This window comes from Oncorhynchus clarkii, chromosome 26, assembly GCF_045791955.1.
Source record: "Oncorhynchus clarkii lewisi isolate Uvic-CL-2024 chromosome 26, UVic_Ocla_1.0, whole genome shotgun sequence".
Classification (NCBI taxonomy): Eukaryota; Metazoa; Chordata; class Actinopteri; order Salmoniformes; family Salmonidae; genus Oncorhynchus; species Oncorhynchus clarkii.
This window is the reverse complement of record NC_092172.1, coordinates 19,377,529-19,404,578: the sequence shown is the minus strand read 5'-3', so window position 1 is coordinate 19,404,578 and position 27,050 is coordinate 19,377,529. Positions and strand designations below refer to the sequence as shown.

General features: G+C 40.8%; 1 protein-coding gene, 1 long non-coding RNA gene and 1 pseudogene across 2 annotated transcripts; all 3 read right to left on the bottom strand.

Moving 5' to 3' along the window:
* Positions 1-2,525: 2,525 nt before the first annotated feature.
* LOC139384488 (cytochrome P450 2D6-like) lies at positions 2,526-10,098 on the bottom strand (annotated as a pseudogene).
* A 77-nt stretch (positions 10,099-10,175) lies between these two features.
* LOC139385149 (uncharacterized) lies at positions 10,176-11,244 on the bottom strand. Its single transcript, XR_011628915.1, has 3 exons — positions 11,147-11,244; positions 10,500-10,563; positions 10,176-10,329 (listed from the first exon to the last, which is right to left on the bottom strand). It is a non-coding gene; the product is annotated as an uncharacterized lncRNA (long non-coding RNA).
* Positions 11,245-14,398: 3,154 nt separating this feature from the next.
* Positions 14,399-26,360, bottom strand: LOC139384846 (transcription factor E2F4-like). Its single transcript, XM_071129742.1, has 10 exons — positions 26,141-26,360; positions 25,201-25,616; positions 23,161-23,270; positions 22,918-23,079; positions 22,584-22,692; positions 22,208-22,469; positions 21,957-22,082; positions 16,457-16,504; positions 16,243-16,287; positions 14,399-16,143 (listed from the first exon to the last, which is right to left on the bottom strand). The coding sequence occupies exons 2-10, from the start codon at positions 25,342-25,344 to the stop codon at positions 16,028-16,030; spliced, it is 1,122 nt and encodes a 373-aa protein (XP_070985843.1). The 5' UTR covers positions 25,345-25,616; positions 26,141-26,360; the 3' UTR covers positions 14,399-16,027.
* Positions 26,361-27,050: the final 690 nt, after the last annotated feature.

Sequence of the window (27,050 nt, the reverse complement as noted above, 5' to 3'; positions counted from 1 at the left end):
GGCAAGGCTTGTCCCATGAATTAATCACACAAAAAAATAGAATTAGCTGATAACTACGATACAAACATTCTGGATAATATAGAGAATCTGGAACGATTTATTGATCATCGTTTTGAAATGCTCGAGAAAGAAACGGATACATCGAAGCGAACCAGACAAGACCTTTCCTTGAGTTCTGCGAGTGAAACGGGAGGAAAGCCGCCGTCTAAAATTCCAAACGTAACATTGGAGGGGGACGTTTTTATAACTATGTCTCCAGAAGATAGAGCAATGCTTACAAGCATGAACGAGCAGTTCAAAAAACGTGATCTATTGCCTGGGCTACTGGGGGAGGTTGAGGCCTTAAAAACAGGATGGAAGAAATACGAGCGGAAAATTAGATATTGAAAACTACAGTGGACTCCCTAAAAGGCACTACAGAGAGGCTACTGTATGATTTTTTTTATTTTTTTTTATTTGAAGATTGTACATTAGAAAAACCAAGGTCGTTTTTTTAAGTTTAATACGATATGTTCTAATTGTAAAGGTCGGGTATATTATGACTTAAAAGCCGTTATATATTGCGGCTCTTGTTCGCCGATGTGAATCGGAATGATTAGCTTTTAAGATATAACCTAATAAATCTATGTATTATAGGGCTAGGATAAAGGATTATATAATTAAAAACCGGCTTAGGTTCTCTATTGGAATAGGCATATACGATCATAAAATAATTGGTATTATCCTTTTACATTAAAATGAATCTCAATATAAAAACGTAAAGGATGATTATTCTTCCGATACACACCGACAAATGGATGGATTGGGTATTGTCAACAGGGTTGTTGTCTCTAGTGTGTGTGGGCTGGTTAACACTGGGATAAAGTGATTCAAGTTGACGGTAGAACTAATACAATAATTGGTTTATGGAAGCACTTCTCTAAGCGCAGCCCAATCTCACATTCAATTCGCGCATACATGTACATAATGTATTTCACAGCCAGCCCATAATGTTGACCCTGAGGACTTGCGTATTTTCACTCCAAATGGAGCCCAAAATGAGAAAGTTTCTCACTATAAGTATTTGGGTATCTGGCTTGATGCCAAGTTGTCTTTTGAAACACATTGAAAACTTGACAAAGAAGCTGAGAATTACGATTGTTTTTATATAGAAACAAATCCTGCCTCACTTTTCAAAATAGAAGGAAGAATGTTCAAACAACGCTTCTCCCTGTAATAGACTATGGTGACATTATTTATATGCAAGCGGCGGCCTCTGTTTTGAAACAATTGGAGTCAGTATTCCATTCAGCAATCCGTTTTATCACTGGGGATGGTTTTAGGACTCATTATTATATTCTGTACAAACATGTGGGATGGACCTCTGTCTGTAACAAGAGAACTGCACTCTATTTTATTTATTTAGTCTTGCAGAAACGTTCTCTGTACATTACATTACATCATTGATTCATTTTAGACGTACAAATGACCAAGCCCGTTCTCAGGGATGGATAACTCTGGAGATCCCGTTGGTCTCCACAGAATTGGGAAAATATGCTTTTAGTTATACACAAAATGCCTTGCAATTAGAGGTTCTGGTGCCTTTCAGGAATTTTAAATTATTGATTGGAGACTTTTATGTTACAGAATTCGATTGCTTTTCTTATATATGTAATGTTGCGTATTATGTATTTAATTATAGTGGGATTTAGAGTGCTGTTGTGTTTTATTTATGTATTGGGTTTTATTTGTAAATTTATGCAAAGCTCTCTTGTACATATTACCTCAAATAACCCGTGCCCTCGCACACTGACTCTGTACCCGGCCGTACCCCCTGTATATAGTCTGCCTATTGTTATTTTGCTGCTGCTCTTTAATTATTTGTTACTTTTATTTCTTATTCTCATCCGTATTTTTAAAACTGCATTGTTGGTTAGGGCCCGTAAGTAAGCATTTCACTGAAAGGTCTACTACACCTGTTGTATTCGGCGCATGTGACTAATAACATTTGATTTGTAGAAGAGTTTTATCTCAATGTGACTCCGGTTAAATAAAGCTTAATATCAAAAATAAAACGTGAATAGCTACTGTACTTGTGCTTTGAAAAAACGAACATTTATTCATATAGTTTGATCTAGCCCTTAAAAAGTATTTTTACACACCGTTGTATATACTGTTTCTACAGTCAGCTAATATTCTGTATGTTCAGAGGGCTATTAGCATTTTATTTTAAAATTAATAAAATAAAGAAATAAAAATACTTAAATGGTTCTTTTGTTTAGAGTGTTGTTTTTAGGATTTTTACATTTAATTATATTCTCTAGTTTCATTCGAAATGTTTGCATCGTGTCTGGGTCTGTTTACTGTGTCTGTATGGAATGTGGTTTGAAGAGTCATGGGTGGGAGAAGAGGAAACACAAAAATCACTATCCAATTTATTTCTGGACTGGCTGCAGAATATGACATCATTTTACATGTTATGTGATGTTTACCTGTTGAGGAGGTTCATTTATTTAGCATGAAAATAGGTCATTTGATTTCGACTGTCCATCACAGATCACAAAATGTGTTATTAAAAACTATAAGGCACTCAATGGAGGGTATAGAATTATTTAATGTGCTGCTTTAGTGATATTGCCGCTCAGTGAAAACTGTCGGTAGTTCAACATCACTGGCTGCTTCTCAGACGCACTCCCAGGCGGTAGGATTTTTGCGCCTGTGCAATGCCAAAAATCTGGCGGAAGTCAGGCGCACCTTCTTGTTCAGGCGAGACAAATTGGACATGTCGAAGCAAGGTTACCAGTATCAGAAGGAGCTCCGTGCGCGCTAACCCTTCTCACAGGCATACACGAGAGCCTGTGGAACACAAACACAGTTATGTATGTTGACGACACCTTCATACACATGCTGTAGTAAACATGGTGGACAAGCCGTTTCTACATGTACAGTGCCTTCGGAAAGTATTCAGGCCCCTTGACTTTTCCCACATTTTGTTACGTTACAGCCTTATTCTAAAAAAAAACATTCTCAGCATTCTCTCTTTCTTTATTGTTTTGGTTAGGTCAGGGTGTGACGAGGGTGGTATGTGTGTTTTTGTCTTGTCTAGGTTTTTTTGTATATCTATGGGGTTTTGGTTTGTCTAGGTAAATGTAGGTCTATGGTGGCCTGAATTGGTTCCCAATCAGAGGCAGCTGTTTATCATTGTCTCTGATTGGGGATCCTATATAGGTTGCCATTTTCCATTTTGGTTTTGTGGGTTATTGTATATGTGTAGGTGCATGTCAGCACGCGTGTTTATAGCGTCACGTTCGTTTTGTTATTTTTTTTTGTTTGTTTAGTGTTCTTCGTTTAAATAAAGAAGAATATATTCAAATTACGCTGCGCCTTGGTCTCCTCACTATGACGAACGTGACATCCGTAGAGCTCCGAGACAGGATTGTGTTGAGGAACAGATCTGGGGAAGGGCACCAAAACATTTCTGCAGCGTTGAAGGTCAATGGCCTCCATCATTCTTAAATGGAAGATGTTTGGAATCACCAAAACTCTTCCCAGAGCTGACCGCCAGGCCAAACTGAGCAATCGGCGAAGGACGTTGGTCAGGGAGGTGGCCAAGAAGCCGATGGTCACTCTGACAGAGCTCTAGAGTTCCTCTGTGGAGATGGGAGAAACTTCCATAAGGACAACCATCTCTGCAGCACTCCACCAGTCAGGCTTTTATGGTAGAGTGGCCCGACAGAAACTACCCCTCAGTAAAAGGCACATGACAGCCCGCTTGGAGTTTTCCAAAAGGCATCTAAAGACTCTCAGACCATGAGAAATAAGATTCTCTGGTCTGATGAAACCAATATTGAACTCTTTGGCTTGAATGCCAGCATCACATCTGGAGAAATCCTAGCACCATCCCTACGGAGAAGCATTGTGGTGGCAGCATAATTTTTTTCCAGTCATTTTTGACTAGTCAGGATCGAGGAAAAGAGCAAAGTAGAGAGCGATCCTTGATGAAAACCTGCTCCAGAGCACTCAGGACCTCAGAATGGGGGCGAAGGTTAATCTTCCAACAGGACAACGACCCTAAGCACACAGCCAAGACAACGTAGGAGTGGCTTCGGGACAAGCCTCTGAATGTCCTTGAGTGGCCCAGCCAGAGCTCAGACTTGAACCCTATAAAACATCTCTGGAGAGACCTGAAAATAGCTGTGCAGCAATGCTCCCCATCCAACCTAACAGAGCTTGAGAGGATCCGCAGAGAGGAATGGGATAAACTCCCCAAATACAGGTGTGCCAAGCTTGTAGCGTCATACCCAATTAGACTCGAGGCTGTAATCACTGTCAAAGGTGCTTCGACAAAGTACTGAGTAAAGGGTCTGAATACTTATGTAAATGGGTTATTTCAGTTTTTTATTTTTACAACATTTGCAAACATTTCTAAAAACATGTTTTTGCTTTTTCATTATGGGGTATTGTGTGTAGATTGATGAGGGGGAAAAAAACGTTTTAACACATTTTAGAATAAGGCTGTAACGTAACAAAACGTGGGAAAAAAACAAGGGGTCTGAATTCTTTCCGAATGCACCGTCCACACTCTTATATATCTTATATCAACATGAACTCTTGTTCAGTCTCTATGCATCCTCTCTATCTCCCTCTAGCTCTACCTCTCTCTCTGTACCTGCTGAGAATGGCAGAAAGGCCTCTGGTTTCACAAACTCGCCGTCCTCGTTGAGGAAGTTGTCAGGGCTGAACTCTTGAGGGAACTTCCAACTGGCCCTCTTCATGGAGCACAGAGGACAGGTTAGGGATCACCATCGTGCCCTGGAACCGAAGAGGAAAGTATAGTTAGGGTGAGAACTGGAGAAGGCGGTGTACTCATATGAAATTGAGAGGTTTTACAGATGATCTCAGGTATAGCCTACATTCTGTACCCATCATGACATCACTCCCTCTAGCCCATGGGTCCATATGCTCCATCACCCGCATGTTGATTTTCTCCACCCATACCAGACGCGATCAGGACACGCAAGTTGAAATATCAAAACAAACTCTGAACCAACGACATTAATTTGGGGACAGGTCGAAAAGCATTGAACATGTATGGTAATTTAGCTAACTAGCTTGCTGTTGCTAGTTAATTTGTCCTTGGATATAATCATTTGGTTGTTATTTTACCTGAAATGCACAAGGTCCACTACTCCAACAATTAATCCACAGATAAAAAGTTTAACCCGAGTTTGTTTCTAGTAATCTCTCCTTCTTCAATCTTCTTCCCTTTCTTTGGACTTTATATGGCAGTTGGCAACCAGCTTTAAGGTGCATCATATTTCAATCACCCATGTGGGTATATGCTCCTAAAAAACAATTAGGAGATGGGAGAGGCGGAACTTGCAGCGCTTCAAGCATCACAAATAGAACCAAGTTCTATTACAGCGCCTGGCTACTGTAACGCTTGTCTTCGTCCTCCTCAGACAAGGAGTAAGAAATGTCAGACCAATGCGCAGCGTGGTAGGTGTCCATATTGTATTTAATACGAATACTGAACACTTGAACAAAAACAATAAAATGACAAAAACGAACAGTCCTGAACGGTGAAGCAAAACACAGAACAGAAAATAAGCACCCACAACTCAAAGGTGAAACCAGGCTATCTAAGTATGATTCTCAATCAGGGACAACGATTGACAGCTGCCTATGATTGAGAACCATACCAGGCCAAACACAGAAATCCCAAATTATAGAAAAAAGAACATAGACTGCCCACCCCAACTTACGCCCTGACCATACTAAAACAAAGACAAAACAAAGGAACTAAGGTCAGAACGTGACAGCTACACAGATGCTCGTTGACACGCGCGAGCAGTGTGGGTGTAATGATTGAATAACATGTATGTTTACATTTCTTTTGAAACACACGAGCGGTGTGGTTTTTTATGTTAGGGTTCTAAGGTCACCAGTGGCAACATATTGTTATGATATGGGGAGTAGTTTAGTGGTCGTACATACAGTACACACTACCACTTCCACACCTCATCCCTAGGGGGCAGCAGCAACCGGGTCCTTAAGCACAACAGTGCAGGCATTCAAGGGGATAGTCAATCCGTGAGAGAGAGGTGGCTACGGAGCTTCTCAGCCTGCTAATCTTTGTTTTGTTTTAGTTAACCTCTTTATTTTTGGACATGTATTTTGGTAGTTTCTTTTTGCTTATATGTATTTTGGTCACCACCTTGAACAACAACTGATAATCTGCTTGGGCAGACTCAAGAGGTCAAGACGGAGCTGGCCCTGAACTCGGCTGTCTCCTCGGGCACATGCATTCAACACCTGGTCCGCATACTTTTAATTTTCACAGACAATGCACACATGAAATCAGGTTAGAGACCATTTAGCTAGGCGTAGGACACCTACACATAACGAGTGTAGCAAAATTAGTGGGCTAGTTACGTAACAGTATCAGTTGTCATGTCAATGTTCACCTGGTGCAGCTGGTAGCCTAGTAGTTGCGTGTTGCAGGAGGTCATATGGAACACGCTAAGAGGAACCGTGTCAGCCATCCACGTGATCCACTTGTGGATCATCGCTTGAACGTACGGCAATGCATGTTGGTCCTCAAACAAGGTGTATGAACGTCCCTCAAGAACGTCTTCAATTTCCCGGTGACAGCGTTCTGGAACACACACACACTTTGTGTACCATACACAAAGGGTGTACCAGTATGTGTGTTGTATGTGTATTTACTCACCCTGTATGTGTTGGTTGGTCATCAGGTGTAGCATGGCACAGCAGAGGGTGTTGGAAGTGGTGTCTGTCCCAGCAACGAAAATATAAATTAGTAGAAACACCATCTGAACGTCATTAAATGTGGAGCCTCCATCACCAGTCTGAGACAGACGCAGACACATTTCTAGGACTGAGAACCCCATTTTTGGTTAGAGCGCCAGCACAACTCAACTACTAAGTTTGACCTACTTTGAAAATGTCTGTTTACTGAACTTGCATTGTTCTATTTCTCTCCTGATTAGTTACCATGTCAATCTGGTCACGGTAGCAGTCAATGAGGTCCCTGGGCTCTCCTGAGACCCTTGAACTTTTGTGGCTGGTCACAGCCTTCTGTGCATGTTCTTTGATTTCATCATAGATGTGGAAGGCTTTCTTGAAGGGCAAGGGTAGGGCCCTCAGGGCAGATATGAGTTCATAGAACTACAAGAGACAAATCAGCAGATCAAAGTAACATGGAGCAATATAGCTATAAATGTGTGGTTTAGCAAAATAAATTAGTGCCTTGAATAGTGATGCACCGATATGACATTTTTGGGCTATACCGATATCCGATATTTTCCTTGCCCCCAAAAAACGATACCGATAACTGATTTTAAAATTTTTTGCGGCCTTTTAAGCATTCTAGTACAGTTAAATAGTTAACACACACACACACACATGGATGCAGCGGTCTAGGGCATTGTATCTCAGTGCAAGAGCCGTAACTACAGCCCTGGTTCGAATCCAGGCTGTATCACATCCGGCCTTGATTGGGAGTCCTATAGGGCGGCACACAATTGGCCCAGTGTCGTCCGGGCCGTCATTGTAAATAAGAAGTTGTTCTTAACTGACTTGCCTAGTTAAATAAAGGTTACATACACACACACCACTGACCAAAAAGTTATTTTGTTGGCATTTCCGTATGTCCCCATTACCAGTAAAACATAATCAAAACATCTTTCTTTCACTTTTTTGCTGTGCTGTTTCGTTGTTCATTTGTTCAGTCGATTTCTATGTGACGCCGGTTGGATCTTTGCTTGTCAAAAAAGATACACATAAAATAACACTATTTGACGTGTCAAATAACACTATTTGAGTGTCAATTAAGCTTGTTGACCAATCAGGGCCTGAATATGACTGACGTCACATAATTTGACACGTTCATACATTTTTTACGTAGTTATTACACATTGATTACACTATCACTCATATTTCATATGTTACAACGATTCATCCGTGCGTATGCTATAATGCTGGTAAAGTTGTCTTGCGCACCTACAGTGCTGGTTATAAAAAAAAGCTAGCTAGCTCATGGATGTAAGCAGTGTTCTTCCCCCAAAAATAGCAAAACGACATCTGTTTCAGTAGCTATGGTTAGCTAGCTAACTATATAGCTAGGTGTCACCATCTAAAATAACCCTAATTTATAAGATAGTTCTTATTTGGTGGTCGGACCCATCTATGTAAAGCTAACCACAATAAGGATTAGCCACAATAGTGGACTTTGCGGTTAGCCTTCAAAATAAAGGTATGACATAATTATATTTGTATTCATTTGCATAACTCTCAATTTCATAATTTTATTTTGAAGGCAAACCACAAATTCCACTATTGTGCCTAATCCTTATTGTGGCTAGCTTCACAACACATAACCCGGTCCGGTCGAGCCTTACTAGCCAGATGAAGTTAGCTGGCTGCTTATAACGTTAGCTGGCTAGCTATTTATTTTCATGAACTGAAGTTCAATTTCAATAGTGGCAACAAGTGGCAACCTAGCTAATACTAACTCACAAAGATTCCTAAATCATTGCTAAGAATAATGAAAATGGCTGCAGTTTGTACTGGTCATTGTTTTCAGCCTGGTTGTATTGGTGCTAGCTAGATACCAAGCTAAAGCTAGTTACCCCCGAAGTTGCGTTCGAACAAATTATGCTTTACTACCAACGCGATGTCTTCGTGGCCGGTGTTTGCTTGTTTGCAGACTTTTTTTGTACAGCTTTGACAGTGCTACTTTATCTTTTTTGGCATGCAAAGACGCAAACGGCATCCCATAGTATGTATGTCGTGAAGCTAATAGCAGTGACGCTATTACTATGTAACTACCGTAGCGCAACAGCTGAAAAATAGTGCACTTGGTAGTGTGCACCGGTGCTCGACCAGTCAGTGAAAGCCAACATCACCCACGACAGAGAACGGAGAAGTGTAGACCTTACCGTGACATGCTTACTTACAACAATCAATTTTTTTCACGTAAGAAAATATTTGCTAAAAATACAAATGTATAAAGTAATAATAAAAAACAATAACGAGACTATAACTACGGGTTACCGGTACCGAGTCAATGTGCGGTGGTACAGGTTAGTCGAGGTATATTGAGGTAATATGTACATGTAGGTAAGGTTAAAGTGACTATATGCATAGATAATTAACAGCGAGTGGCATAAAAAAATTGGCTCAATGCAAATAGTCCAGGTAGCCAACTTGGCACTCCCGTACCGATTGCGTGTGGTAGCAGAGAGAACAGGCTATGACTAGGGTGCCTGGAGTCTTAGACAATTTTTAGGGCCTTCCTCTGACACCAACTGGTATAGAGGTCCTGAATGGCAGGAAGATTGGCCTCAGTGATGTACTGGGCCATGCGCACTAACCTCTGTAGCGCCTTGTGGTCGGTCGGATGCCGAGCAGCCATACCAAGCGGTGATGCAACCAGTCAGGATAATCTCGATGGTGTGCTGTAGAACGTTTTGAGGAAATGAGGACCTATGCCAAATGTTTTCAGTATCCTGAGGGGGAATTGGCATTGTCGTGCCCTCTTCACGACTGTCTTGGTGTTTTGGACCATGATAGTTTGTTAATGATGTGGACGCCAAGGAACTTGAAGCTATCAACCAGCTCCACTACAGCCCCTTCGATGTAAATGGGGGCGTGCTCGGCCCCCCATTTCATGTAGTCCACGGTCAACTATTTTGATTTGCTCACGTTGAGGGAGAGGTTATTACCCTGGCACCACACTTCCAGGTCTCTGACCTCCTCCCTGTAGGCTGTCTCATTGTTGTCGGTGATCAGGCCTATCACCGTTGTGTCGTCGACAAACTTAATCATGGTGGTGTCGTGCGTGGCCACGCAGTCGTGGGTGAACAGGGAGTACAGGAGGGGACTAAGCACGCACCCCTGAGGGGCCCCCATGTTGAGAGTCAGCATGACAGATGTGTTGTTGCCTACTCTTACCACCTAGGGGCGGCCCGCCAGGAAGTCACTGATCCAGTTGCAAAGGGAGATGTTTAGTCCCAGGGTCCTTAGCTTAGCGATTAGCTTTGAGGTGTGTGTTTGTGCTCTGCATTATATAAACTGATTTAAGGTCACCTCTACTTCTACCTACACCAATACAATTATATCACAAATTATAAAGTTGACCCAGGACCAGCCTAGGGGACACTAGGCTGGTCCTGTGATGTCGCTGATCATGAGATGGTTTGGTCGTCCTGAAAATTCAGCTGTGCATGTCACCAGTGCATCACAAACCGCCTCAAGGCCATTCAGTACCACGACAGGTCGTGATCCGATGTACAGACAGAACACGTTACCATAGCGCCTCTTCAGCTGAAACACAGAGGGAGAGAGAGTTCCCAAGCTGAACAGTAAGTTGTGTGACAAGTCAGACACATCTGAAGATGAAACTAAACAAGCAAGCAACTACTGAGTTCCAGAGGAGGACATCACATAATAATGGCTGGAACAGAGCGAATGGAATGATGAATTTGATACCATACCACCTATTCCGCTCCAGCCATTTACCACGAGCCCGTCCTCCCCAATTAAGGTGCCACCAACCTCCTGTGAAAAGTTATTGTATTGTATCATTGACACTCATCACTATCTGGGTTAAATTAATATGGATGAACAAACGTCTGTAACAAAACAAATCCCCATCAAGAACCTTTTTGAAGGTTGTTTCAAAAGCGGAGACAGTGCATGTTGATTTAGGCCTGATAAAACCTTTTGGAACCTGACCTATTTTGGATCAAACACAGTTTAGTGGCTGTTGCTGCTCTGACATGAATCACAATGGCATTTTAAGTTAGTATCTAAAATGCTTTAGTTGAAAGTCTTCTAAAAACATAGTTGTTTGTTCAAGCTTAAAGATCTGTAAGGACGCTACAAAACCATATCTTCCTGCACACAGTTTGGGTAACTTCAAACAAAACCAAATTACTGGTAACTATTCAAAAGTATTTATATTTTTTTACCTTTATTTAACCAGGCAAGTCAGTTAAGAACAAATTCTTATTTTCAATGACGGCCTAGGAACAGTGTGTTAACTGCCAATCACTGACAACATACAGTGAATGACACAAAAATAAACCCAGGGTAAACAAAACTTTTCCAGGTTTGTGGATTTTTTGTAAAGTTCTCTTACCCTTTCCAGGTCTTTGAGGGGGTTGACAGGGTCCAGCTGTAGCAGATTGCCTAGGGTGGGCAGGGGACGGGGGTTCTGGGGGGAGGTTTTTAGGTCGGCGGACCCTGATCAAGAAGAACAGGAGGAAAAATAGCAACAACATCACAGAGCCTATCATGGTGACTGGGCTGCAGAAAATGTGTTCTTCACCATTTAAAGATACCAACCACACCACCCAGGGATATTTGCTGACTCTTAGATGCCACCCACACACATTGGACTGCTTTGAAAACTAGCAGGTCAGACAATGTTCATGAGGGATATATGCTTACTCTGAGTTTACAGCCTATTTAGCCAATTTAGCCTATTAAGGGATTATGAACCTGTGGTTGAACACAGTGTTCACCACTAATAATTGCACTCAAATGGAGTTCATTCAACTTTTTGATTAGAGTTGTTCACGATTTAAAGAGAAGCCACCTACACACATTGTCTGTTTATGCTGCCTTTCCATTTTATGATGTATTATAATTTGTCTAATATTATCATAATATTTCAATTTTAATATGTATTATAATTTGTCTAATATTATCATAATATTTCAATTTAATATGTATTATTATATGACCTAGGTCAGGTCATAAACCACAGCACTTTAAACAAAGTTATAGCTGGATTTTTATTTTGAAGGGAAGCGATTGAAGGCTGTGGGCGCCCAAACCTGACTCCTACTGTTCAACTCACTAAAGGGAGGAATCTGTAACATGCAGTAACACAGATAGGACAGCAGTCTGCGCCATTACTTGACTGGCCAGCACTCATTTGAAGTCATCAGCCAGCACTCAGAACAGCTCATTTCAAATGATAACATTTAAAAAATAAAAACATAAATATATGTCAGCTACTTCAATAAAATAATTTCTGCATCAGTCATACCATTAGATATGAGTTCAGGCAAGGTTTTTTTTATATATAGATTAAGCTATGCTTTAAAACTGTTAAAAACATTTGATATGGGCCAATAGGTTTTAAAATTGTCACAAAAAATACTATCAACATAAAGTACGTGTCTGTGACATTTGCGATCTAAGAAACAGAAATGACTAACATAAACGTTTAAGTTCTAGTAAGTAGTTCATATTGACTTCATAAAGGCTGGGCGATATGTAGCATTTTTATTAAATATATGGACACTTATGAACAATAGCCTGTAGGATACAGCTGTTGAGACAGCAGTTGGTATTAAAATAAAATAAAAAAAGAACCACAAACAAGTAGAGAGGAGATGCGATCAGGGAGAGTTGAGTTTGAGTGTAACCATTTCTCCAGCTCAACCTATTTGTGGAGCCAACTGAGTAGTGTGCAGGGTGACTCTTATCTTTCATACCACCGCTACATCGTGTTTGACAGGGGGCCAAAAACACTGGTTTCATTTCTTCAATTGTGAAACTCCTCAGCTGCTTCAGTTACACTGCTTCAACAAAGCTCCAATGTGGTTCTATCACCTTCAGATAGCCCTAAATAATTTGACAAGCAGTCACAACTCTAAGAACTGAAAATAAAAAAGAACCACTAACAAGTAGAAAGGGGTTCCGATCACAGGAAGTTGAGTTACGTTTGAGTTTAACCATTTCTCCAGCTCAACCTACTTGTAGAGCGGACTGAACAGCGTGCAGAGTGACTCTTATATTTCATACACATCAAATTAAATGTTATTTGTCACATGCGCCGAATACAACAGGTGTAGACTTTACCGTGAAACTCTTAATTAGCTAAATAAAAAAAGCTAATATTAACGCAATAAAATAACAATAACGAGGCTAAATACTGTGCAAGGAGTACCGGTACCGATTCAATGTGCAAGGGTACGAGGTAGTTGAGGTCATTTATGTATTATGTACATGTGGGTTGGGTGACTAGGCAATCAGGACAGATTAATAAACAGAGTAGCAACAGGGTATGTGAAAGAGTGTGAAAGTTTGTCTGTGTGAGCATGTGTGTGGAGTCAATATGCATGTGTGTGTGTGTTGGAATGTAAGTGTAGTATGTGAGAGTGTGTGAGTAGAGTAGGAGTGTGGATAGAGTCAATGAAAGATAGTCAGTGTAAAACACAGGGGGTGAATGTAAATATTCCGGGTAGCCATTTGATTAACTGTTCTGCAGTTTCATGGCTTGGGGGTAGAAGCTTTTCAGGAGCCTTTTGGTCTCAGACTTTGTGATCCGGTACCACTTGCCATGTGGTAGCAGAGATAACAGTCTGTGACTTGGGTGGCTGGAGTCTTTGGCAATTTTTAGGGCCTGGCAGGGAGCATCACTGGGTCATATACACTACTCTCTGTACCACCACTACCACTACGTCATGATTGGCAGGCGGACAAAAACACTTGTTTAATTTCTTCAATTGTGAAACAGCTCTGCTACTTTAGTTACACTGCTTCAGCCAAGCTCAAATGCCAGTCTGTCACCTTCAGTCAGATAGCCCTAAAGAATTTAGCAAGCAGTCACTTACAACTCGGAGAATTGAACGGGTCATGAATTAATTGAAAGATTGAACTCCAACAGTGGTAGAAAAAGTACCCTATTGTCATTTTGAGTAAAAGTAAAGATACCTTAATAGAAAATGACTCAAGTAAAAGTGAATGATCCAGTAAAACACTACTTGAGTAAAGGTCTGAAAGTATTTAGTTTTAAATATACTTAAGTATCAAAGGTAAATGCAATTGCTCAAATATACTTAAGTATCAAAAGTAAAATTATAAATCATTTCAAATTGCTTATATTAAGGAAACCAGAAGGTTTGTTGTTGTTTTAAAAAATGTACAAATTGCCAGCGGCACACTCCAACACAGACATAATTTACAAACAAGGCATTTAAGTTTAGTGAGTGCGCCAGATCAGAGGCAGTAGGGATGACCAGGATGTTCTCTTGATAAGTGAGTGAATTTGACAATTTTTCTGTCCTGCTAAGTATTCACAATGTAATGAGTACTTTTGGATGTCAGGGAAAATGCATGGACCAAAAGTACATTATTTTCTTTAGGAATGTATTGAAGTAAAAGTTGTCAAAAAAACAACTTAAATTCTACTTGAAATAATTTTTATACCACTGAACTCCAAGGTTGTATCCTTGACTCAATCTAAATTGCCTCTCCCTGTTTGGAAGCTACTGACCACTTGCCAGCAACATACCATAATATTATGCTCCTCATGGTGTCAACTAAGTAGACAAAAGTGTGTGTTGTGTGATGCAAAAAAATACAAAATTCAAAAAAGTTTTCATATATTATTTTTCATTCATACAGGTAATCAGGAGTGACTTCCCATTTGTAAAACAAATATCCTCTAAGCCTCACTTAGCCTATAAAAACATAGGCAGGTTTACTCAGTGGATTTGTGGCTACACACTGAGGTTGTTTGCACATATGATAACAAAGACGGGTGTGTGAGTGTCAATCTGCAACTTATACATTGTAGAGATAGGGGGATTACAATTAGCATATGCCTGATAATATAAAAAAGTTCAAACACATTTATGTATACAACCAATATATCACCTGCAGAATAGTTCAGCCTCTCTATTTATCCCCCACAATAATGATGCTTATTTGCTGCCATCCCATTTCACAGACACTGACCAAAAATATACGGTCTCGAACTGATAGGCCGGGGTGACAAAAATTCCCATGCTCATTTCTGGTTCCAGTTTGCCACGATGTGAACTTAACTCGTCAGAACATGAGCAGGTTACAAACATAAATATGCAATAAATCCAAACAACACAAATTAAACAGCAGATTTGACACTAAATTTGAAAAATATTTACTGCTCAACGAACACATATCATAGTTGAATCTGGATCTGGATGTTAAAAAAAAAGAGACAGACAAAATATGTATGTACTGTCCTTGACAGTGTCATTTCACTAGAAAAATACACCAAAATAAAGAGTATTTTACAATAGAATTCAGAGTTGAGAATTTTGAAAATTACACCCCAAAAAACGTGCTCCACATGCACACACTGAGGGAGAAACAGACAAGATATAAAATGCAACAGCAACTGAAGAGAACTGTAAGCCTCATCAATAGTGTCAAAAGATTAGGACTGGTAAAGGTTTTGAATGGATTTACATGTTGTCAGTGTTGTGGCTGGTCTTGTGTGCCTGACTCATAGGAGACTAGGTTGCAGCAGGTGAGGGAGCTGATTTTCTCTTCCTGCTGTGACTCTAGCACCACTATGTGGGCAATGGAGTAGCTGCACTCCTCACTGCTTATTGACAGTAGAATACAAACAATGCAGCTCCTCACAGCACCTATCCCTTCCTACCCTTAGTCACCATGTAGATCTCAAATGATCAAATATGTCTGCAATATGGTAATAGCTCTACCAAGCCCTCTAAAAGACTAGATGGAATTTTCACTATATTGCTTACTATCCAACCGTTTCAGATGTACATAAGTACCTAGGTGTAGTGGTTGATTTTGCCTTGAGGAAATGAATGGGTTGCTATCTTTACCTCAACCCAATCCATATTTACTCGGTCCAAATGGAGCACAACTCAACTTTTAAAAACACATCCACTGTTACTTCAGTAGCACAGATCAAAAAATATATTCCATGACATCATTAAAGCTTATAATTCCTGTAGGGGAGGGCTGCTCTCCATGGTAAGTTGCATCCTCTCCCTGTTCAAACATCAACAAAGGGGACGCAACAAAAATAAAGTATGAAGGTATGAGTATGAAAATTATCAAAAACTGTTTGTTCATCAATTCAGCTTATATTACAATAATCCAAAAATAGACCTGTTTGTTAGTACTCAAACAAGTATTTTAAAAAAGTGTTCTTGGCTTTCTTTAAAAAATGGTCTCTTCATGTGGGCCTTGTGGCAGGGTTCATAGGTCAAAGGTTGAGGATGGAGACATCGAAGAGGTCACAGAGGCCCTCGCTCTCATCCAGGTTATAGAAGTAGTCATGGTCACCCGGGGGAGGAGAAAGGCGGAGGAGTGGAGAGAACACTGGTAGAGAGAGAGAGAAAGTGGGATATAAACATGAATAACTGGAATCATCTAGTCAAAGTAAAGGTGTTTATAACATAATCCATTTTAGACTCTTACCTTCTGAAGCCATAAGTTCCTCTAGTAGATCTGCACTCACCATCTCTACACACACACACACAGAGAGAGAGAGAGGTGAGAGAGTGTCTGCTGTACACAAAGTCACAGTTTATGATGCGTTTTATTTCAGGAAATTAAGTTCAAGGGTCTGTTCAGATACATTTAAATAAAGTTTAAGACATGATACACATGCACACGGGGTCAAACACAGTACCTTTAGCGGGGTCAAACATGTCAGAAAAGTATTTGGGGAAATCCAGCACTGAAAAACACAAGGCACAAGAGACACCATACAAGTACATTAGAGGTTGTTTTTATAAAGTAGAGCCAAGTTACACACCGTTTTCCTGTGTACATTTATTAAACAACCAAAAATAAAACAGCTTGCACACACACACACACTTCTATAGCAGGCAGGCATTGTACATCATTTGTTGCCACACAGATGCTTCCTGTGTTACAGTGCATTGGGGATAGCCAGGGTTTTAATGTAAAAAAATAACACTGTGGTCGGAAGTGTGTGCTTACTAAACAGATAAACAATGTACGCAGATTACCAGTCCAAAGTTTGGAGACACCTACTTATTCAAGTTGCATTTCATATATATATATATATATATATATATATATATATATATTTTCTACATTGTAGAATAAAAGTGAAGACAAACTATGAAATGACACATATGGAATCATGTAGTAACCAAAAAAAAGTGTTAAACAAATCAAAATATATTTTAGATTCTTCAAAGTAACCACCCTTTGCACACTCTTAGCATTCTCTCTTTTCTAACAGTCTTGAAGTAGTTCTCACATTTGCTGAGCACTTGTTGGCTGCTTTTCCTTCACTCTGCAGTCCAACTCATCCCAAACCATCTCAGTTGGGTTGAGGTGGGCGATTATGGAGGCCAGGTCATCTGATGCAGCATTCCATCACTCTCCTTCTTGGTCAAATAGCCCTTACACAGCCTGGAGGTGTGTTGGGTCTTTGTCTTGTTGAAAAACAAATGACAGTGGGACTAAGCCCAAACCAGATGGGATGGCGTTTCGCTGCAGAATGCTGTGGTAGCCATTGTGGGATTCTATATTTTGCATTATAGCCATAACCATATATATATATATATGATTAAATATTATCTGATGTCGGTTGTGTGAGGTATCTGCATTTGTGCACTGGAACATCATCATGAGAGTAAACAACTGCTTGCTACATCTACTTGCCTGTTTGTGTGTGTGTGACAAGAACTGAGTAACATGGTGTGACCTGCATGTTGCAAAACTGTAGATAACAGCCCAGCAGATGCTTTGTCCTTGTGTTTGTATGTAACAATATTGAGCACATGGTGTGACTTGCTGTATCTTACAAAGTTGTGATAGGGAGGGGTGGTCATCACGAGGTTTAACTGAGATGGAAAAATACTGAACAACACAATAGTAGGAACTGAGCAACTGTTATAACTAGGGGGTGATACCAGAACAGTAGGAATCTATACATCGACGGAGGGAGGACTCCAAGAAGCGCCAAGAGGCGGGGACATGCCTGAGCGCCTGCTGAGCAAGTTCAAACTACGCCCAGCCTCTACTGTGATAGTTCCAACCTGTCTGTTGGCCTATCCAGTATAAGAACACTGTTTACATACATCCTGTCAGTTCTCTGTTCTGCCCTGCGTGGTATTACAGTGAGCCCGTATATACGAAAGTTGCATTTGCCATTTTTTTTAATTTTACCCCTTTTTCTCCCCAATTTCGTGGTATCCAATTGTTGTAGTAGCTACTATCTTGTCTCATTGCTACAACTCCCGTACGGGAGACGAAGGCTGAATGTCATGCGTTCTCCGATACACAACCCAATCAGCCGTACTGCTTCTTAACACAGCGCCATCCAACCCGGAAGCCAGCCGCACCAATGTGTCGGAGGCTACACCGTGCACCTGGCAACCTTGGCTAGCGCGCACTGCGCCCGGCCCGCCACAGGAGTCTCTGGTGCGCGATGAGACAAGGAGATCCCTACCGACCAATCCCTTCCTAACCCGGACGACGCTAGGCCAATTGTGCGTCGCCCCACGGACCTCCCGGTCACGGCCGGTTACGACAGAGCCTGGGCGCGAACCCAGGGACTCTGATGGCACAGCTGGCGCTGCAGTACAGCGCCCTTAACCACTGCGCCACCCGGGAGGCCCCGCCATTTTTTACTTAGCTAATAAAAAATACATAGTATACAATTGGTGACTCATTGTTATATTTATCCTGATACCTGATTCGAATTTACGCAACTCTAACACCATGCTGGTTAAGTGTGGTTTGAATTCTAAATAAAATCACTGACAGTGTCACCAGCAAACACCCCCGCACCACCTCCTCCATGCTTTGGGAACCACACAAATGTGGAGATCATCCATTCACCTACTCTGCATCTCACAAAGACACAGTAAGAACCAAAAATCTCAAATTTGGACTCATCATACCAAAGGACATATTTCCACAGGTCTAATGTCCATTGCTCGTGTTTCTTGGCCCAAGCAAGTCTATTCCTCTTATTGGTGTCCTTTAGTAGTGGTTTCTTTGCAGCAATTCGACCATGAAGGCCTGAAGGCCTGATTCACACAGTCTCCTCTGAACAGTTGATGTAGAGATGTGTCTGTTACTTGAACTCTGTGAAGCATTTATTTGGGATGCAATCTGAGGTGCAGTTAAAACAAAAGATAAGTTCATTAGAGTTATTTAACCTTTATTTAAATAAGCAAGTTACTTAACAACAAATTCTTATTTACAATGACAGTCTACACTGGCCAAATCCGGACGATGCTGGGCCAATTGTGCGCCGCCCTATGGGACTACCAATCACAGCCGGTTGTGATACAGCCTGGATTCTAACCAATTTGTCTGTAGTGACACCTCTAGCACTGAGATGCAGTGACTCTGCGCCGCTCGGGAGCCCATCTTGCAGCAGAGGTAACTCTGGGTCTTCCTTTCCTTTGGCGGGCCTCATGAGAGCCAGTTTCATCATAGCGCTTGATGGTTTTTGCGACTGCACTTGAATAAAGTTTATGACATTTTCTGGATTGACTGACCATGTCTTAAAGTAATGATGGACTATCGTTTCTTGCCATAATATGGACTTGGTCTTTTACCAAATAGTGCTATCTTCTGTATACGCCTAACTTGTCACAACAACTGATTGGATCAAAAGCATTAAGAAGGAATTAATGAAATTCCACAAATTCTGTTTTAAGAAGGCAGACCTGTTAATTGAAATGCATTCCAGATGACTGCCTAATGAAGCTGGTTGAGATAATGCCAAGGGTGTGCAAAGCTGTCAAGGCAAAGTGTGGCTACTTTGAAAAATCTCAAATATAAAATATATTTTGATTAGTTTAACAGTTTTTTTGGGATATAACATGATTCCATATGTGTTATTTCATAGTTTTGATGTCTTCAGTATTATTCTACAATGTAGAAAGTAGTTAAAATAAAGAAAAGCCCTTGAATGAAGAGGTGTGTCCAAACTTGACTGGTACTGTACGTGTGAGAGAGAGACCGTTGGAACACTAGCCCAGTGCCAAGGTTTATCTCCCTCCATCACATTCCTGCTTATGGTTGGGCGGTCAACCTTTGTCCTATCGTGATTAAGTACCCATAAAACATTATAATGTGCGATGGTATCGCCCCCTAATGGCCAACCCCACAATTGTATTTATTTATTATTATTATTATTTAAAAAAAAAAAAAAAAAAAAAGACTGCTAAAAAGGACCACAAGCGAGAGGAATCATGATAAAATATACATTGGAGCCAAATCTATTTTAGTAGTGTATTCCTCTAGGTCGGAGCTTTGGCACGAAAGGGGTGTGTTTAGGTCAGGGCGACATGGCCTAAAAATCATCTCCCGATTCTTTCAAACCTATCTATGGGCGATTCACAATATATATTTGTTGATTTTGTTGTTGTTGATGTTTTCATTAAATAAGCTTTGTTGTACAATTAAAGGGCAAATACACTGCATTTCAACAACTCAGTAATAATCCAAATGGATTCAGGGCTTGTGAAATTATACCTAGTCTAAAAATACACCTTCCACAACCATAGAACACAATATTAACTTAATCTAAATCATTTAACCTGCTTTTTTGCAATAATCACTAATCTGGCTCTCAAGTCAGTCTATGAAAATGGCCTGTTTGTACTAATTTAACCAGAACCATGTATAATGCACATTCACTAATAATGACTAACTTCTTGTAGCAGGCATTATAGAACATTAACACAGGTCTCAAACAAATTAGACAGCTAGCATAACAATCTTTGACTAAAATGCTGCTAGTTGTACGTGGTACCGCAATGCGTGCGTGACAAACAGAGCATTCATTTTCCAGAACCAATGTTCATTGATACTCCTGTTAGTAGTGTCTGCTCTGTGAGCAACTTGAGCAGTTGAGAGATAAGAAAGGTTAACTTCCTCTATTACAGTAAAATAATGTCTCAATGTGTTTTGGTGTCCATATGACCCATTCTGTTGGATCAAAATTCAAATAACGAGTTGAAACCTGTTTGTCAGAGAGGAAGAAGTGATCTCTCATCTTTGATGTTCTGAGTGGCAGGGGGAGGGGCTTGGTGTGTGTGTGTGTAAATAGAGAGGAAGAGGCAGAGACATGAGAATCTTGTCATTATATATAGATCTCTGGTGTAAATGGGAAGGTGCACACAGGACAGAAGGAGTGAAGGAGACGGAACCAAAAAGACATGAGAACAAGCGAACATACACACTAAAAAAAAATATTCCGCGATACAGGCATTTGAAATATTGCGCAAAAACATAAATTAGAATTTATCTAATTCATTTGATATCGCTCAGCCTTAGTCTGTGTGCCAAAGTGCAAGTGACAGTTAAGGATCCTCGCTGGCTGTGTGTCATGTGATGGGTTGTAAATGATCAACGGCTCAGCTGCAGAGCATGTAACGCCGCTGTCCTCATAACTGGATAATTATTAAATGAGTCACATTTTTTTGCCTAATCTTCCTCCCTTATTAGGCCTAGGTTTCTTTCTATATGTTGTATAGGTAGGTTGTAGACTACATTGCTAATTATAGGCTATGGAAATTGACTTACTCTACACATTATTTCATTCATAAGCTTTGATAGGCTGTAAGTTCTTTTGACTTCATTACATTTTTCCATCTTGATATTGTTTCCTCAATTTGACTTCTTGTTGCCTGTAACATTTGTTATTTAAAATAAAACTGTGACAGAGACTCGCCTATAGACTGCCTTTCACAGATGTTCGCATTTGAAAGCTGCAACTTTAGGACTTTAAACACTTCATTAGAATAGCCTATTTGGTTAATTGTATTCATAATTTTAACTTCATGCTTTTGATAGGCTATTTTAATTAGTGGGATTTGGCTTTAAGCCGTTTAGTTCACAACAGAAATAATGCATTATTTTATAATAGACTAAGCTTTGTTCAACTGTAATGTTTGTTCAAACTACTCATTAGATTTTTCTATCTTGTTATTATTTGTTCTACCTCTCATTATTACCTTAGGCCTATCATGTTTTAAGGTTATTCAAAAACAACCTAAAACTTAGATAATTTATCTCTAACGGCATTCTAAGCTAATTGTTTGATCATGAAGTAGCACGGAGGGAGGTGCAGGGGAAAGCCAGCATGCATAAAAACTTAAGTCATATTCATATCATATTGAATTCTAACTCACAGTCAGATGAATCGGATTTGATTGGTTCAAAGACAGTCAAGTTGTTGCCCAATGAAGCAGAAGACTGGAGGGACCGAGTGTCCAATGATGGTGGTTGCTGAGCAGGTTTTTCAGTGCTGGAGGTGTCTGGTAGGTAGGGATAGAGAAAGACATGAATACAGATGTAGACATGGGACAATTCAATGATATTGTATTGAGAGTAGCAGACAAAACACTTTCATAGACCATGAGAGATATAACAGTGAGGTCACCTGATGGCTTAGCTGCTGAAAGGGGTTTAGGCTTGCCGGTGGCCAGACTCTGGGTGGTCTTGACAAATGTGTGAGTGGGTGTGTTAATGGTTGTGTCTACAGAGGCTGCAGCAGACTTGGTGTTCTGCAGCATTTCCTCAGGGGGCGGGACTGGCAGCACCACGGGGGTTGAGTTAACTGGGTCCTTGTTGATGAGAAGAACATCAATGGGCCCAGCAGCGCTCTTCAGATGGATCTGATATGTCCTCTGACCATTTTGAACCTAAAAGTGGAGACAAACACACACACACACAGACACACACACACTTACTTTTCACCCTGAGAAGACTGACGGACTGACTAGGGGGGGGAGGAGGCAGAAACAAATCGAACTTACAGCTTCAGGTATGGGCACCTCCAGCTTCGTACCAGAGGGAGCACGCACCGCCAAGAGGGTATCACCTTTGAAGCAGCTGCAGATGTCCTCATGATTAACATAGGCCAGAGTTGGTCAGAGTTAAGGTCAGACACACACCTTAACAGAGTATTATAACAGTGTTAATGCTGGCAAGTGTATCCTCTGCTATTGTACAGACAAGACAGAGCTGCAGCTCTTTTTCTATACTTTTCTACTGGTGTGGACTGTCATGGACACCTATCTAAGGTTAGGTTGGGGGTAACAATTTAGATGTTGGTGTAGGTATGAGTATGTGGGTACATAGTAAGGATATGGACTATTGTGTGTGTCCTCGGTCACGTTCTTGATGCTTTGTTGGACCCACACCCTCTGCTGGTCCAGCTCACTTTCCCTCATATCCAGATCTTCAAGCTCCGACTTCAGGTCAATCAGCCTGTCACCAATCTCCCTTGAGTTACAGCCTGGCCCAACTCCCCTTAGACAGATAGTGTACAGAAATGTAAGCACATACTGTGTGCATACCTATACACATACAAGCGCGCGAAAGTACACTCACTTCCACTGAATACTATTCTTGGACTTCTTCTCGATCAGGCCGATGCCCTCCAGTACATTGGTGATGTCATAGATGCGCCTCTTCTGTCTGACGGCCAGGGTGTCTGCTGCCTACAAGAGCAGAAGAAACAACATTACTCACAACACAACTGTCAAAGTACACCCTCTCTCATCAGAAGCAAAATAACTTAATGAATGATTTTAAAATGCAAGCACTCAAATGTCCCTACCAAGGCTATTTTCCTTAGAGGGAAATGTATATCCCTGGGGTTAAATAACAAAAGGTCAGAGCCTGTGAGACAGGGGCCTGTCAACCAATCACTGGATGGGTCATAGCCCTGGTAGCCAATAATAGGAGAGGTCACAACCCTATGAGCCTATCAGAGGGGGGACTAAACAATGCGGACAATAATGACAGACCGTGACACAGCCACCCACTGAGCGATGAGACACGGCTCGTCTCTTTTACACACACACTCTTTCTGTGTTTTACCCTCTTTTATTCCTCAAACTCCTTACTGACATTAACCTAGATAATATAAAACAGTTTTACACATAGTTTTATATTAGAGTTTAAGCTTCTATTTTATTTTAGAGTATAAATCATCACGATCACAGTGCATGTGTAATTGCTGGCTTTTGGCCAATAAAAACATGAAAAGCCGATAAATAAAATTGTTGCTGGTCAATTTGACCGTGAGAAAAAAACAATCCCATTACAAATAATAAATGTTTATTTGTTGATGGAAATATCAGTTGATGGAAATACATTTGACTGTCATGCTTATCGGTCTATAGGCTAAAGCTGCAATATGTAATTTTTGGGCAACACGACCAAATCCACATAGAAATGTGAGTTACAGATCGGTCATTGTTGAAAGCAAGTTTAAGATGCGGTAGATCTGTTCTATGTGAGCTATTTCTATGCTTATTGTTCTTAAGTTTCGTTTTTGCATATTTTACTTTCAGTTTTGTACACCAGCTTCAAACAGCTGAAAATACAATATTTTTCATTATGGAAAATATATATCATAGCTGTTTAGATGGCAGAATGATTCCCCACACGGTACTTGCTTGTTTTGTCACAGAAATTCCAATTGTTTGCCTAATTTCAGTTTATGCAACCAGGAAACGGGGGATTGATTTCTGCATAGTGCAGCTTCAATTTACAAAATGTTGTGTAATTAAATTGGGGCGTGTGTATTTTCGTTAGTCGACATGCATTTTATTTATTACACGTGCACAGCATACAGAGCCAATTTTTTAACAGAATATTACTTGTCAGACAGCGCTAGACCTGCTGCTGCAGATCCTCAGATCGTTGTTTCTGGAGTGTCATTGCGCAACAATTCCAAATGTAATCCCATGTTAAAAAAAGGTTTTAATGGTCATGATTAAAAATAGCTCTATTTCTCAACTGATAATTGAAGCATGCCTTGCATTTGCCATTTATTGAGATACTTCTGGATTTTGGCAATGAGGCCCTTTATCTACTTCCCCAGAGTAAGTTGAACCCGTGGATACCATTTTAATGTCTCTGCTTGCAGTTAAGGAAGTTGATAACAGATACCATAGACTTCTAGTCATTGCGCTAACTAACACTAGTTAACATTGGTTCGCAAAACTACATCCAACTTCCTTCATACTGGACACAGTGACATACAAATGTTATCCACGAGTTCATCTGACTCTGGGGAAGTTGATAAAGGGCCTCATTGTCAAAATCCCGAAGTATCCCTTTAAGCATGACAGTGCTAGTCAACACCTACTAGATTGTAATTAAAATCTTCCCGGACACATTTTTCTAATGGAAACCCTGGTGTGGGTGTCTGAGTGCATGTCATATTCCACATGCATCTCCTCGGAGTATGTTGCACATCTGTTACAACACAATGTAGCAATCAATATCAATCAAACATGGCAGTGCTTAGACTTATATAGGTTATACAATTGGAGACTGCGATCATACTAAAACATAAACAAACCATAGCTAACAATTCTCACAGTCAGACAGTCAAAAGAGATGCAGCCCATCACTCACTACTTTAAGATCGAGCACCCCGTCCTCCGCTTCCTGCAGCAAAGTAACGAACTTCGTGGTGAGAAGTCCGAGGCTCCTCTCGTGTCTCTGAGACTGGGGAGCGTCGGAACCTTCCAGCTCGGTTCGGCTCACCTCGAGCTCCATAACCAGTCTGAATCGGTTGGATGATATAGTGAATGGGAGGTTTCCCTAAATGCTGTAAAGCACTGGGCCTATGCCCTCGACCGTCCTAGTCCAGTGCAACCGCAGGGATAGTTGCAACCCTAGAAAGGCTGTGCCGACACCGGGTCAGTGGTCGGTCCAGTTCGCCTCCCCGTGAGCCCAAACACAGTAAGCAGCCACCCAGCAACGAGGCCCTGTGCTCGAGCCGTTGGAGGAGGGCTGAAAGCAGGGATGGTTTCAAGCGTAGGGAGCGTCTGCAAAGTGAGGACACCACGGTAAAGTTAAACGAAAAATACACAACTACTCACTGTACCATAACCTGCTGTATGCATTGCATACGGAGACGAAGCTAGAGTGGAGTAACTAGTTATATATTTTAGAGTCCCTACTCCAATTTGATTTGATCAGATTGTGTATGAGTGCAAAATAACAAGTTAGCAGTAAATGCCGGTTTCGATTAGACCTCCGCCACTGGATTGGCTTGGCAACTTTGGCCAACCACCCATAGTTACGTTAGCTAACTACAGTAGTTAGCACAACAAGGTAGCTAGCTAGGTAGTGTACATTAGATACCTGTACAATAGGTACATGCATATAACTATAACTAAAACAACGATGGCTAGTGGCTAACTGGCTCTCGTTAACTAAACGTTCATTTAGGTGGCAAGATAACTAACTCACCCGATTAGCAATAGACTAGATAAAGTTAGCTAGCTACAGTACAGTACCTAGCTATCTCCTGTCACGAGTGTCCTGATGGATGGTCGTATGTACTTACCAATGAGTTGTCCTCAAAGCAGCGTTGGTATACTATTCAAATTGAGTTTGTTTCATCGATATATTGTAAGCAAGCAATTACTCAGGGCATTTACTTAACTAATATTCGAAAGGCAGTTTAAAAACTCCCTCCTACTGCATCTTTCATCCAACAGAACCAATGCATTTTTCTTCCTGTTCACGAATATCTCGCTTACAGCGAACTTGACAGCGAACCGGGCATGGAGCGACGCAGGAGATAGCCAATGAAATCACGTTAGCGTTAGGGAGCGTCACATATAGAAGAGTATCACGATACAGCGCAAAATGAAACGATATTGTAATATACACTGAGTGTACAAAACATGCAGGACACCTACTCTTTCCATGACATAGACTGACCAGGTGAATCCAGATGAACGCTATGATCTCTTATTGATGTCACTTGTTAAATTCACTTCAATCAGTGTAGATGACGTTAAGTAAGTTTTTTTAAAGCCCTGAGACAATTGAGACATGGATTGTGTATGTGTGCCATTCAGAGGGTGAATGGGCAGGACAAAATATTTAAGTGCCTTTGAACAGGTTATGGTAGTAGGTGCCAGGCACACCGGTTTGTGTCAAGAACTGCAACCATGCTGGGTTTTTCACGCTCAACAGTTTCCTGTGTGTATCAAGAATTGTCCACCATGCAGCCAACTTGAAACAACTGTGGGAAGCATTGGAGTCAACATTCGATACCTGGTGGAGTCCATGTCCCGATGGGGGGGAGTTTTGTACACTCAGTGTATATTGACCCAGTGTCTTGAATAAAACACGGTATTAGAATGTCTTTCAGAACAATGTCAAGATGACATTCACATTTTTGGAACAATATAGAGAATGAACAATAAACCATACACCCACAAAAAAGTTTATTAGCAGAAATAATT

Excerpts from the sequence above, each read along its gene's own strand:
- LOC139384846 (XM_071129742.1), bottom strand. The coding sequence starts at position 25,344 with ATGGAGCTCGAGGTGAGCCGAACCGAGCTGGAAGGTTCCGACGCTCCC. Across the intron at positions 16,505-21,956 it reads CAAATCCGATTCATCTGACT|TGCTGGATTTCCCCAAATAC; the intron begins GTGAGTTAGAAT and ends TGTGTTTTTCAG. Across the intron at positions 16,144-16,242 it reads GGAACTTATGGCTTCAGAAG|TGTTCTCTCCACTCCTCCGC; the intron begins GTAAGAGTCTAA and ends TCTCTCTACCAG.